Source organism: Myotis daubentonii, chromosome 17 (assembly GCF_963259705.1).
Source record: "Myotis daubentonii chromosome 17, mMyoDau2.1, whole genome shotgun sequence".
NCBI lineage: Eukaryota > Metazoa > Chordata > Mammalia > Chiroptera > Vespertilionidae > Myotis > Myotis daubentonii.
In genome coordinates, this window is record NC_081856.1 from 51,960,438 (window position 1) to 51,973,933 (window position 13,496).

General features: G+C 48.6%; 2 protein-coding genes across 4 annotated transcripts in view; both read left to right on the forward strand.

Moving 5' to 3' along the window:
- Positions 1-13,496, forward strand: part of CCN4 (cellular communication network factor 4) — a 967,918-nt gene that overhangs the window by 770,733 nt on the left and 183,689 nt on the right. The gene's annotated exons all lie outside the window — the stretch shown is intronic.
- KHDRBS3 (KH RNA binding domain containing, signal transduction associated 3) overlaps positions 1-13,496 on the forward strand; it is a 103,571-nt gene that overhangs the window by 73,536 nt on the left and 16,539 nt on the right. For all 3 annotated transcript variants that reach the window (XR_009449611.1, XM_059672354.1, XM_059672353.1), the window contains one exon: positions 2,809-3,004. Coding sequence is in view for 2 of the 3 variants with exons in the window: in XM_059672354.1 (XP_059528337.1) it covers positions 2,809-3,004 (196 nt within the window). In the remaining variant the exon portion in view is untranslated. The remainder of the gene's footprint in view (positions 1-2,808; positions 3,005-13,496) is intronic.

Below are 13,496 nucleotides of genomic sequence, written 5' to 3' on the forward strand. Positions count from 1 at the left end.
CCAGCCTACACATCCCCCACTAGGGATCGAGCCCACAACCCAGGCGTGTGCCCTTGACCGGAATCGAACCCGGGACCCTTCAGTCTACAGGTCGACGCTCATTCCCTGAGCCCCACCGGCGAGGGCCAGGGCACCTGTTGGGAAGGCTCGGCCTCCATCAGCCCTGACAGTGTTGCCCGCTGAGGGGCAGGAGCCACGGCTGCGCTGGCCTTCTCCATGTCTAGCCCTCCTTCCCGCCAGCCTCCGGCAGGAAGGGAGCCACGGAATGATGAGGCTGTCCTCTCAGAAGCGCACTCCCAAGGAGGAGGAAAAGTTGTCAAATGCATGAGGGGTTCCGCAGGGGAAGTGAATGACCCCACAGGCCATTCCTGCACCAGGCGCGGGCCTCACATGGATCCCTGGGCACGTGGATCTCACTGGGACACAGATTTCAGGCGAAGGCCCTGAGGCCGGATCCCGCAGACACCTGGGGGCCTCCCCTTCCTGCCACCCAGGCCGCACCTGCGTTTCCCGTGGTCACTGGTTAACAAGCTGGCGGTGCCTGCGCATCCCGGCTGCTGCCGCCAAATCTATGGCTTTACCGTATTTTCCTGCTGCTCATAGAATTTAGGAATAAAAGCCAAAAGGTGCAGTAGGTTCACTCTCACTCTGCCACACTCTTACTGTGGCTAAATGTACACAATGTGTATCAGCGCACTGTTGCTACATCTGTGACGTGAGGACTGGGTGGAGTGGTACCTTCCCGCAGCTCCCTCCTCCTCCTCCTCCTCCAGGAAGCAGCAGACGGAGGCATCAGGACAGAGGAGCCTGCATGGTCATCACCGCTCACCGGCGCCTGCTCTAGGCACTTTATGTGTCCTGTGGGTGAACCTCGCATCCGTCCTGCGAGAGCTCATGTTGTGAAACCCACTTTACAGATGGGAAAACCAAGGCGAAGCAGTGACGTGACAGAGGAGATCTGGGCATGTTGGAACCCAAAGCATGTACCTTTTCATCGCATCTTAAAACCTGCTGCTAATTGACAAGCTAAATAAGTCATTTCTGATTAATCCGTACTTATTGTCGTCGGCCGTTTAAAGCCCTGTTCCCTCCAAAATAGCCGTTCCCTACTAAGACCTCTCTGGGTTATTTTTATATTTGAGGTTCAAAGCCAGAAACCCTGGTTGCTCTGCTGAGGAAACTATAAACAGAAGGAACCATTACAACCACAGGCGTCCATCCATCCGCTTGAGAAGCCTTCTACTGGGTTGTTACCTTTCTGCTCTCCCATGTCCTCGTTGAGAACAGCGCTGCACCGATTCTATCAATTTGAACAAACTTTTCAAGTAAAAAAAAAAAAATGCCCACAGATTATCACTGTGAATCTCACCGACAGGCCTTTTTCTGTCCCCAGCCCTGCAGCGCAGCTCTGCCCCAGCCTCGCTTTAGCGTTCAGCGAGTACGTTGCCGTATCACAGGGCTGGTGTGTTAGCGTGTCACTCGGCATCACGCCTTCCTCTCCCCCAGGCGTCATTTAGAGCCGTACTCTCACTGCTGCCAGACTCCATTCCCATCGACGTTCCCTTGAAAATGAATCTTCAGATCATCTCTTACAGATAAGTGTCTGGAGCTACACCTCTCACACGACCTGTCTGAAATTCTGTAGCAGGCACCTCGGTGTGACTCCGTACACCCCATAGGCCCACGATCTAACAAGGTCCATGACGATGGGGAGGAATTGTGAACGTCTCGAATATATAAATGCATGTCTTTCAACTTGATGAAAGACATGCATTTACGTATTCCAAAGACATAGTGACTGTTTCGTGGCCCTTATAGTAAGTACCTTGGAGGGCCATGGAGGGGTATTGGATAAGGAAGCAGGCGCCTTCCTTGGCTGGAATATACACAGGTCAACTGAAATACCACCAGTGGGTTAGATGCACTGCAAGTGGGAACGGCGTTTTTCTTCTGATCACATTGAAGACTTTTCTAGACGCATACCAGAGGAAAAAGGATGAACGAGGCACGCTAGAAATTACAGTGTCTTCCAGTGCGGTCCGGAGTGATTGGCATTGGTAAAAATTGTTCATCTGCCTTTGCTCCCTTGTCAGTGATCCCTGGACTCTTTCTGTGGATGGATTTCTGGGCTCTGCTCTCGCCCATCGATCTGTGTGTCTAGTCCTGTCTTCAGTCCTCACCCTCTGGATTACTGTAGCTTTTAAGTGCGTCTTGCAATCAGGCATTATGAGTCCTCCAACATTTTTCTTCTTGAGCACTGTATTGTCTCTTCTGTTTGTTTGTTTTTATCTTTCCTTGTATGCTTTAGAATCTGTTGGTCCAGTCACAAAATAGCTTGCTGGGATTTGGATGGGGATTGCACTGACTCCATACATCAAGTCGGGAAGAATTGGCACTGAGCACTGTCGACTCGTAAAACCATGAGCTTGGACTGTTCCTCTTTCATTTCCCTCCTCAGAGTCTTGTATTTTTTTTAACATGGTTTCTGTACACGTTTTCTTAGCTGTGTGCCAAAGCATTTCATTTCACTTCTTTTGTTATGTGTGTCTTTAAAAAATGATTTATTGATTAGGGCAGGTTTAGGGTCTCAGCGAAATCGGGGGCGTCTCGGATGTTCCAGGTTTCCCGGCGTGGGAACGGCTGCCCGGCAGGCTTCTTTCTGGGGGACGCCCGCTGCTTCTCTTGCTTTGCTTGCTCCTTCGCATATCGGCTCCTCCTTTCTTTTACGGGACTGTGGGTTCCCCTGAGGTGTCGGTGGGACGTCAGAGAACATGACAGACACTGCTAACCTGTCCCTCTTGCTTGCAGGGGCAGGGGAGGCGTCACCGCCCGGCCCGTTGGCGTTGTGGCCCCCCGAGGGGCGTCGGCGTCCAGGGGAGTCCTTTCCACCCGAGGGCTTGTGAGTCGGGGACGAGGCCTTCTCACCCCCAGAGCAAGAGGAGTCCCCCCAACCGGGTACAGACCTCCACCGCCACCCCCAACGCAGGAGACCTACGGCGATTACGTAAGTGACAGCATCACAGCAGCTCCAACGATGGGGTTGACCTGATGCACCTACCCCAGCCAGGGACCCTCTCACCTCGCGTCCCTTCCTGGCTGTCCCCCTGTGTGTTAGCCGTGCGTTTTGAATACTTGGTGCTGGAGGCATAGGAGCAGGAGGAGAAAGAGCCTCACTCACCCCCTAGCTGAGTCCGAGCGGCTGACGGTGACTCTGGGTGGTGGGTCTGGAGTTCACGACGAGGCTCAAGGCCATGTCGCCCGCTTCTGTAGGGTGTTCACGTCACACCCTCTCACAGTCCACCTCGGGCCCCTCTTCGTAATCCAGTCATTTAAGAGTCACTGCCTGGTGCCAGGCCGTCTCCACACTGAAGGGGCTTCCCCTAACGCTCTGCGGCCCGATATGGATTCTTAGCCGACATCCTTCGCAGGGAAGAAAACAGAAATTCGCCGTTTTTTAAATTCAGGCACATCGGTTCTTCTCGTTCCCCATTCAGTAATTCTTTGATCGGGTCCATAGCCTTACTGAACATGCGAGGAGGAAAATCTAACCCTGAAAACCGGCTGCGGGGTGGGGAGAGGAACTCCTTTACGAGAATACAAACCCCTCGGATCCTTGCTGTGACCTCCCAGTTTACCGTAAAGGAAGAGCATTAGTAGTGGACAGACGTTTCACATCAGTCATCGAAGTATTAAAAGACGAGTGTGTGACTGTCGTCAAAGAGAGGGAGGCAGTGACAGGGCTGACATGCGGGACCCAGTTGGTATTCATGTTTTGCTCTTTATTTTCTATTAATTGAATTTATTGGGGTGGCGTTGGTTAATGCAATTGTATAGGGTTCAGGCGTACAGTTCTGTGATACGTCATCTGTACATTCTGTTTTGTGTTCACCACCCAAGTCCTGCCTCCTCCCATCACTGTTTGTGCCCCCTTTGCCCTTCTACCTCCTCTCACCTCCTTTCCCTCTGGCAGTGGCCGTTCTGCTGCCCGTGTCCGTGAGCACTTTTCCTTAAGCCCCTCACCTTCTCACCCAGCCCTGCAACCCGCTCCCCGCTGCCAGTCTCTTCTCTCCGTGAGTCTGTTTCTGCCTTGTTTCTCGGTCTGTTTTGTTCATTATAGTTCACCTAGGAGTGAAATCGTGTGGTATTGGTCTTTCTTTGACTGGCTTACTTCACTTAACATAATACTCCCCAGGCCCATCCTTGTTGTCACAAAGGGTAAATTTTTCTTCTTCTTCTTCTTCTTTTTTTTTTTTTTACGGCCGAGTAGTATTCCATTGTGTGAATGTACCACAACTTTTTTATCCACTCATCTGCTGATGGGCACTCGGGCTGCTTCCAGATCTTGGCTATTGTAAATAACACTTCAGTGAACACAGGACATAAAGGGAGAGACTGACAGGGATACAGTCATAGGAGGGGAATTTAACACCCATGACATCAATGGAAAGATCTTCCAGACAGAAAACCAACAAGGAAACAGTGGCCTCAAGTGACGCACTAGATCAGATGGATGCAATTGATACCTTCGGAGCGTTTCACCCCAAAGCAGCGGAATATACGTGCTTTTCAAGTGCACATGGAGCATTTTCTAGGAGAGGCCGCGTTAGGACACAGAACAGGTCTCAGCAAACGTAAGAAGGTTGGAATCATATCAAGCATCTTCTCTGGCCATATGCTCTGAAATTTTAAATCAGTCACAAGAAGGAAACTGAAAAGATACACGAAGACATGGGCGCTAAATAACATGTTATAAACAGTGACAATCACTGGGGTGACAATGAGAGCAAGGGAGAAATCCAAACATACCTTGAAAATGAAAATGAGACCAGCCCAAACACTATGGGACCCAGGAGAGCCGTCCTGAGAGGGAAAGTCATAGCAGTAGAGGCCTACCTCCAGAGACAGGAAGAGTCTCAAATAATCTAACTTGACACCTGAAAAAGAACAACCAACAAAGCCTAAAATGAGTAGAAGGAAGGAAATAATAAAGTCCATGGCAGAACAGCGGCCACCGTCTCCTCTGGCATAAGATCACTCTCTTCTGAAATGTCGACGTCGGGGAGTTTCAGGGGAGGTCGCTAGGGAAAGCCACATAGACAGCGTATGTGCACTTGCATGATTACAAAGTCAGTGTTACTAACACACAGTTTATTATCACAATTTAAAATAACCCGCAGGTGTCAATAATTTTCTTATCAACGCCTGTCTTCAAACTGATGACCGTCCTGGTCCAGGCACTGCTGATAACGCGAAGCAATGGCATCGCAAACATCAAGAATCTTCTTGTTTGGTGGCACCCTCAATTCGTCAACTGTTGCCCGTTTTGTACCATAACTTTATCTTTTATGTATCCCCATAAAAAAAAGTTCTGTGGCGCATTGGATAAATTTTCTTTGTTCCAAACTTAGTCTGGCTTCACCCATTATTTCAAATCAGTTAAGGAGTGAAAATTGAGTGTTAAAGTGTGTATATATATTTGAAATGTACATGCAGTTCTATATATATATATAGATTTCAGAGAGGAAGGGAGAGAGAGACGTCAATGATGAGAGAGAATCATTGATCGGCTGCCTCCTGCACGCCCCACACTGGGGATCAAACCCTCAAACGGGGCATGTGCCCTGACCAGGAATCGAACTGTGACCTCTTGCTTCACAGGTTGGCGCTCAGCCACTGAGCCACGCCAGCCGGGCACATGCAATTCTTTAACCTAGATTCTGTGAAGTGATACTCCCCATTCTTTGGAGAGCTCCCCTGAAGTTTTAATTACCTGACTAGTTTGGATTTAGCGCTGAGGAGGTTGTAGCGACGGCGGAACCTCCCAGTGCAGTGACTGCTGGCTTCGTTTTTTGACAGTTAACTAATCTCTAAACTGCTTCAATTACCTTGTTTTCCATGGTGACAAATTAAAACAGAGTACAGATTGTGAAAAGGTTATTTAGGAAAATGCATTTTTAAATGTGAATTGAAAAGCCTAGGGACACCTTTTTATTTCTGACAAAAAGATGAAGGTTCTGTAATTTTTTTTTTTAATCCCCATTTTACCAGAAGCAAGAATCAGAGTCGCAGGCAATTTGCTCGCAGTGTCTGTCAGGAGCTTCACACGTCGAGTCTTCTCTAAATGCCTGAAGGATTGACCTATTTTAGAAACCCAAGACTTGAGGAAATCATTTCAAATTTAAATTTGTGAATATGGAGGAGTTTATTTTTTCCTCCCGACTTTAAACAAAACAACCCCAAAAAGTGGTTTAGGGAGGGCGGGCTGTGCACTCCGCGTCACTAAGACGGGAGACTCGCCTTCCTGGTTCGGCTGGTCCCCCAGGTAGCCCAGGCGTCCTCACCTTCGCGGTGGGAGTGTATGTTGGTACAACCACGTGCGAGAAATGTTTGGCATCACCTCCTGCTGCCCAGCAGGTGCCCTGGGAGGGAGAAAGGCAAACCTGGGCAATACAGAATCCCGTGGCACAAAGGCTCCCGTGGCCGCCTGTTCCCCTGCAGTTCAAGGCCCCAGGTGATCTGTGTCCCGCCCACCCCCTCTCCCTCAGGCTCCCTCCACCTCTCTCTGCCTCAGGGCATCTGGCTTGCTGTCACTCTGCCTGAGGTGCTCCCTCCCCCTAAATACATCCCGCCCCCTCCGCTCCTTCCATTCGCCCGCAGTCTCCTGGCCACCCTGGCTGTGCCGCGTAGCCTGGTTATAGCTGCGATGCTTGGTTCTGCCCGCCCGCGTCCCGCTGGGTTGTCAGCCCGTGAGGACGCTGTGTTTGCCTTGTCTGTGCTGTACGCCACCCCCAGCGTCCAGAACAGTGTCTGACACACCGTCGGCACGCAGCAGCGCCTCCGTCCCGGGGAATGGACAGACCGACATAGTCACCTCCAGCGTGGTGTACGCAGTGTGGGCCTGTGTGCCCCTCTCCCCATCTTTGCGGGATTGCTGGTTCCGTCCTGTCTTCTTTAACTTTCTGTTTACGCTTCTCCCTTCGCTCGCCGTGGGAGTCCTGGGCTCACTTCTTTGTTCTTTTATTTTCCCAAATTGCATTTTTGAGCACCTAGCCCAATCCAAACACATCTGTGTGAGATAGGAGCTGCGCGAGGAGAAGGCGCTCCATGAATAATTGACGTCAGTGTGCTTTTGGCAACCGCGCTCTGCGTGGTCGGATCTCAGCTGATCTCGGTCAGCGTTTCTTCATCTGAGAGCCGCCGTGGTTAACGCTGGGACCCGTGGGCCGTGGGGATGCAGACGGCGCCGTCCCGGCAGGCGCGAGGCTGTATCGCGTCCTACGGAGACCAACGCCTGCATGGCTCGGGCGGCTCTCTGGCCTGATGGCGTGAGCGTGTCGAAGGAAACAGACCTTCGCATAAAACAGAACTGCCCTTCCTGGCAAGAACCGTGCCGGCCAGCTTCCACGTACATTTGGGTTGTCTGTGTTCTGTTTTGTTTTGCTGAATTCGAGCTGGAGTCTGAGCATGGGCATCAGACTCCGAAGTTGTGGGAGCCTCCCGTATCAATAATATACCTGTCACGCCCATGCGATTGGATTGTCAGATGGTGTTTTATTTACATGGCGGTGGGAAACATTCTCATTTAGAATGATTAGTAATATTGTGATTTTTGTCTTTAATTATAAAATAGTGTGGTTGCATGATGTGATGTGTGCCTGGTCATTGGTGATACTCCACAAGGACATTATGACTCAAAACCCCAGAAAAAATGAATTTCTCCAAGCCTAAGAAGTGAATCTGTTCATTTTATAAGCTCAAAGCAGCCGTCATAAAGTGAGTTTTAAGTAAGCTGTGAACACTACATTATCCATGAAAACTTCGTACCTTTTGAAATGACCAGACATCACCCTAATTAAGGTGAGGCTTTCGTAGGGTAAATGTCTTTTTTAAAAGGACTCACTCAGAGCTGAAACATTATTTTTAAAATCACCATCTTTTGTAAGTAGTTCTGTTTAAAATGGTTTTTCCCAGCTGAAATGCGATGCTTGATTTTACCTGAGACAGAAATAGAATTAAATGTCATGCTGTTTCCTTTATCCTGGAAAAGCTCCTCTTTTCAAAGCCCGACTTGCCTGCTGTCTGGCCGTGCGTGGGTCGGGGTTTGTGGGTCGGGAATGGCAGGTGGTGGAACAGGCCTCCTTGCTGACGCCCGGCGCCGACCCTGTGCCCAGGTCGCCCTGTCGGTAAAATAGCATTTAGACACCTTCTTCATCACAGATAACAGCCCAGAGGTGTAGCTTGATGAAAAAATAAGCAAGTCTTTCTTAACGAGCCAGGGGCATATATTCATCTACTTTTATTTCTTGTCCGCGTTCACCCACTATTTTTAATGATGTTGCTCTGATGTTCAGAAATACAGGGTGTCCCAAAATTCACGCAAGATTTGAATTTTGCGTGAGCATTAACAACAACAACAACAAAAAATAAAAGCCTAATTTTACTTGGTTTATTGAATCAGATTCTAATATCTATTGCCCTTTGATTTCAATCCCTTCAATTTGATAAGCATTACCAAGTACCAATGATGGCCCAGGAGCAGGGACAAGGCCAATGAAGACCACGGCTTTGCGTCTGTGCCAGCAAAGCCATGGAGGCCATTTACCCGATGTGCTATTCCATGCATAACCCTATACTGTATACTTTACGAATCGATAAAAAATATACAATTTTTAATTATAAACCTGTGTTTTCTATCAAAATTACTTCTTGCATGAATTTTGGGACACCCTATAGAACCCAGCGTCTTAAAGGGAAATTTGCTGCTGGGGGCAGGGAGCGTGAGAATGGCGGGCGGCGTGTGGCAGAGGAGCTCAGGGGTCGGCTCATCGGAACGGACACTCTCCCTAAACGCTGCCCTTCATTGTACGTGTCCCCTGATGTGCATTCATTCGAAGACACTCTCGCTCGCTCTCTTTCCTGCCACTTGTTTCTTCATCCGTTCGTCCATTCACTTACTCCTTCAATTGATCAGACACGGCTGCGTGCCTCTTTTTTTTAAAGTATGTTTTTATTGATTTTAGAGAGAGAGGAAGGGAGAGGGAGAGAGAGATAGAAGCATCGATGAGAAGAGAGAATCATGGATTGGCTGCCTCCTGCACGCCCCACTCTGGGGATGGAGCCTGTAACCTGGGCACGTGCCCTGACCGGGAATCGAACCCTGACCCCCGGGTTCATACGTCAACGCTCAACCCCTGAGCCACGCCGGCCGGGCCTGGGGCGCGGCAGGTTTTGCCCCTGGAGGCCTTGGGTCCAACAGCCCGGGGAACATTCACCGCCCGCCCTCCAGGGCTCCGGGCGCTGCGTGGCTGCGGGGAGGAGGGGGCATGACAGGGCCTGTCCCCAGGGCGGGGAGGCCGCGCCCCTCGTTTCCCTGCAGTGACAGAGGCGGGTGCGTCAGGCCCACCGCGGGCTCAGCGGTGGCGGGAGACTGGTCTGTGGGACTGAGACGTGACAGAAGAGGAGACTCGCTTGAGCTCCATTTGACAGATTCCCCGCAGAGAGGGGCTGGCACAGACCTGCAGGGTCCAGCAGGTGACCTGGGTCTAATCGTCGCATTCGAGGCCCCGGACCCATGGCCAGAAATGAGGCTGGCGTGTGCCCGGGCCAGGTCTCAAGGGGGACGGTCCCTCGGGAAAGCCCTGGGAATGTGAGGAACTGCACAAAGATGGCAAGTGAAGACAATCATCACCCTCTCGGCCCGCCAACGGGGAGGAGCGCGTGCCACCCCAGGTCTGGCGAGCCTTCGCGAGGAGACGCGTGGGCCGCCCTCACTCTGTAGCTCCCCCTTCTCTGCTGGGTTTGCAGTTCCACTCAATTCCACGTTAACTTGCAACACATCACGCATTCAGGATTTTTAAAATGTCTACTCTAGCGCAGCTGGTGTGGCTCAGTGGTTGAGTGTTGACCCAGACACCCAGAGGCCAGTGGTTCAATTCCAGGTCAGGGCGCATGTCTGGGTTGCGAGCTCAGTCCCCAGTAGGGGGCGGGCAGGAGGCATCCATTGGTGATGATTCTCTCTCATCAATATTTCTCTCTCTTCCTCTCCCTTCCTCTTTCTAAAAATCAATAAAACGTATTAAAAAAATTTTTTTTCTAATCTAGCCTCAGAAAAATCTAAAGAGGAATTTCATAATGTCAAATTAAAAAAATGAGAGAAACAAAGAAGCAGTAGTTGGGAACACTGGAAGGTAAGAGCATTGGGAAAAAAAGAGGGGGTGCTAGTCCTTAGGCTCCCAAGTCCTCAAGGACCCCTGACGTTCAGAGGCTCGGACCCAGCTTAGCCACCCTCCCTTTCTCCCCCTAACTTTCTGCTGAACCCCTTGCTGGTGAAGGGCTCCCGTTGTTACCAGCCGCTGACCTCACCTCCTACCTTGCAGTAAAATAGCAGACGATCAACAAGAACTTCTCTTTCCTCCTAGAAACGTAGGCCATTATTTGCAGCCACGCACGCACTCAGCGTTTCCTCCTCTCCTCCTGTCCAGTCTTTTATCTGCTCCCCTGTGTCTCCCCAGTGTTGTCCATTGAACACGTAACGCTGCGGATGGCGGGGGTGCACCCCCTGGTCAACTCCACCCAGGAAATCAGTCGTCATGAGAGAAATCTTCTGAGAACTGCAAATGTAATCTTTTACAACCTCCCATGTAAAAACAAGGAGTCCATAATTCAGTGACCTAACCAGTTTGAAAATTCAAATAAGTCGCTCTCATTGTGGTGTCGGACGGAGTCATTGAATAAGGGATGAATGACGTAACTGGGGTTAAAACAGTGGAGCACTGGACATTTTGGTGATTTAAGAAGGTTCCAGTCGTTTATAATTTTGAGTCTTTAAATGAGCACAGAAAGAGAAGCCTTCCCTTGGCTAACGCACGTTCTTTTCGAGCTGCTAGCGCCACACCGCGGGAACCACTGGCTCCGCGTTTTGCCAAAACAGCGCAGCGCAGTGTCGCGGCTGCGTGCCCGGCCTCCGGATTCCCACTCGTGTTCCCGGACTCTTCCTGAAACGCAGCGTGAGTCCTGCCACTCAAACCCCAACCCACGCTCCTTACCGGGGTCACTCGGGCGTGGCTGCGGGTTCTCAGGGCCATTGCCCCCCTCTCCCGTGTGCGCCCTCCAATGTACCCAACAAGCCGTTCGCTCCCCTGGGCGGGCAGGGTGCTCACATGCGGGTGCTCTATCGTTTTGCACCTGCCGTTCTTTCTGCCTAGCTTTTATTTTTAATGAGTTTTCCTGGCACCTTTTGCTTTATTCTGCTTTTGAAACTAAGATCTATCATCAAGACTTCCGGTACCCCGGCCAGTGCGCTCAGTGATTGAGTGTCCACCCATGAACCGGGAGGTCATGGTTCGATTCCCGGTCAGGGCACATGCCCAGGTTGCGGCTCAGTCCCCAGTGTGGGGTGTGCAGGAGGCAGCCGGTCAATGATTCTCACCATTAATGTTTCTATCTCTCTCCCTCTCCCTTCCTCTCTGAATCATTAAAAATATATTTAGAAAAACGCGTACCAGGATTTACATTTCACAGGTAAAGAAACAGATTCCGATACGTGACTGAGCTGGCCTGAAATCGATTTTGTCTGATGTTAGGATGGCTATGGTAGTTCTCTTTTGATTGGTATTTCTATGGCATGTCTTTGTCCATCCTCATTCTTTCAATGTATTTTTACCTTTGAATCTAATGTGTATCTGTTGTAGACAGCACGTGGTTTTATGTTTTTTAACAAGATGCCAATTTCTGCCTTTAAATTGATGCATTCAGTCCATTTATATTTATTGTGGTTACTGATAAGGTAGGATTTACATCTGCCATTTTGCTACTTGTTTTCTAACATGTTTTTTGTATCTTACTACCCCCTTTTGTGCCAAATAGATATTTTTTTCGGTACCATTTTAACTCATTGTCATTTATTTTTCTTGCTTTTTTTAAATTGTTTTCTTATTTTGTCCTAGAGATTGAAATTTATACATTAACTTATATTAGTCTTTTCCAAATTTATACCAACTTAATTGAAAAAGTACACAAATTTTTTCTTCTCTGCGGGTCCATTCTCACCCGCACCTTTGTGTTGTGTGCTCATCAGCACAGATTTCTGATGATTTCTTCATGCAGTTGTCTTTGGGAAAGTTACAACAGAAAATATATTTCTTCTGTCTTTTATATTTACCTAAGCAGCTACCAATGTTAATTTTTTATCTGGATTCAAAATACTGCCTAACGACCTTTCACTGACCGAAGCACTCCTTTTTGTATTTCTTATAGAGCATATCTCCTGTCGATGCAGTCTCTCAGTTTTTGTTTACCTGGAAATATCGTACTTTTTTCATTTTTTTGCAGGCTAGTTTTGCTGGATGTAAAATTCTTAGCTGACAGTCTTTTTATTTGGTACTTGGCAATAGAATCTCATTGTCTTACGGCCTCCATGGTTTCTCTTGAGAAACCAGCTTTTGATCTTATTGTAGATCGCTTGCACATGAAAAGTGGCTTCTCTCTCACTGACTTTCTCTCTTTGTCTTGCAATATGTTGAAGGCAATATTCTAGGTGTGGGCCTTTTTGAATTTATCCTACTTGGAATTTGTGGAGACTCTGGGATGTACAGATTAAAGATTTTTTAAAAAAAATCAAATTTGGGAAATTTTAAGCCATTTCTTCAAATAATCTTTCTGCTCTTTTCTCTCCTCACCTTCTAGGTATCTCATTACTCAGGTCTCTGAGACACTTTATGTTCTTCATTCTCTTGTTTTTCCTTCTTCCTCAGACTGGACAATCGCAATGAATCTATCCTTAGGTTCACTGATTCTTTCTTCTGTCTAGTCTTATCTGCTGTTGAACCCCTCTGGTGAAATTTTAGTGTTAGTTATTGCGCTTTTCATTCCAATAACTAATATTTTCTCTTTGGTGAGGCAGTTTTCTCATATTTCTTTAGCTCTTTACGACACAGGTTACCCTTTAGTTCCTTGAATATATTTCAAATAATGGATTTAAAGCCTTTCCCTAGTAATTCCAATGTCAACTTTCTCAAGGACAGTTGCTATTGTTTGTTTATTTTCTTGTGCATGGATGATACTTAAATTTCCTTTGCATCATCACATATTTTTTAAATTTAAAACTGGACATGTAATGTGTCAACTGTGGAAATCAAATTCTCCTCCTTCCTCGGAATTTCTTTGGTGTTTTTATTTTGGTTTAGTGACTTTTCCAAATATTATCAAGTCTGTATATATCATGTGTTGCCACTGGAGTGTCTCCCCTGTATTACCTTCGTGACCACCCAATGACTGGACAGATACTTTACTGAATGCCTGGCAGCTGGGACCCTCGTGTTTGCCATGAGCCTGGGTGCCTGTTGGAGCATGTCTTCCACACCCACCCAGCCAACTTCCAACTAACTCTGCCTTGGCTTCGCCTTTCCTTCCTGTACTGAACCTCAAGGTCAGCCCAAGGAGAAAGCTCAGGGCCTGCTCAGGTCTCCTGGGCATGTACTTGCCACTGCATGCACATC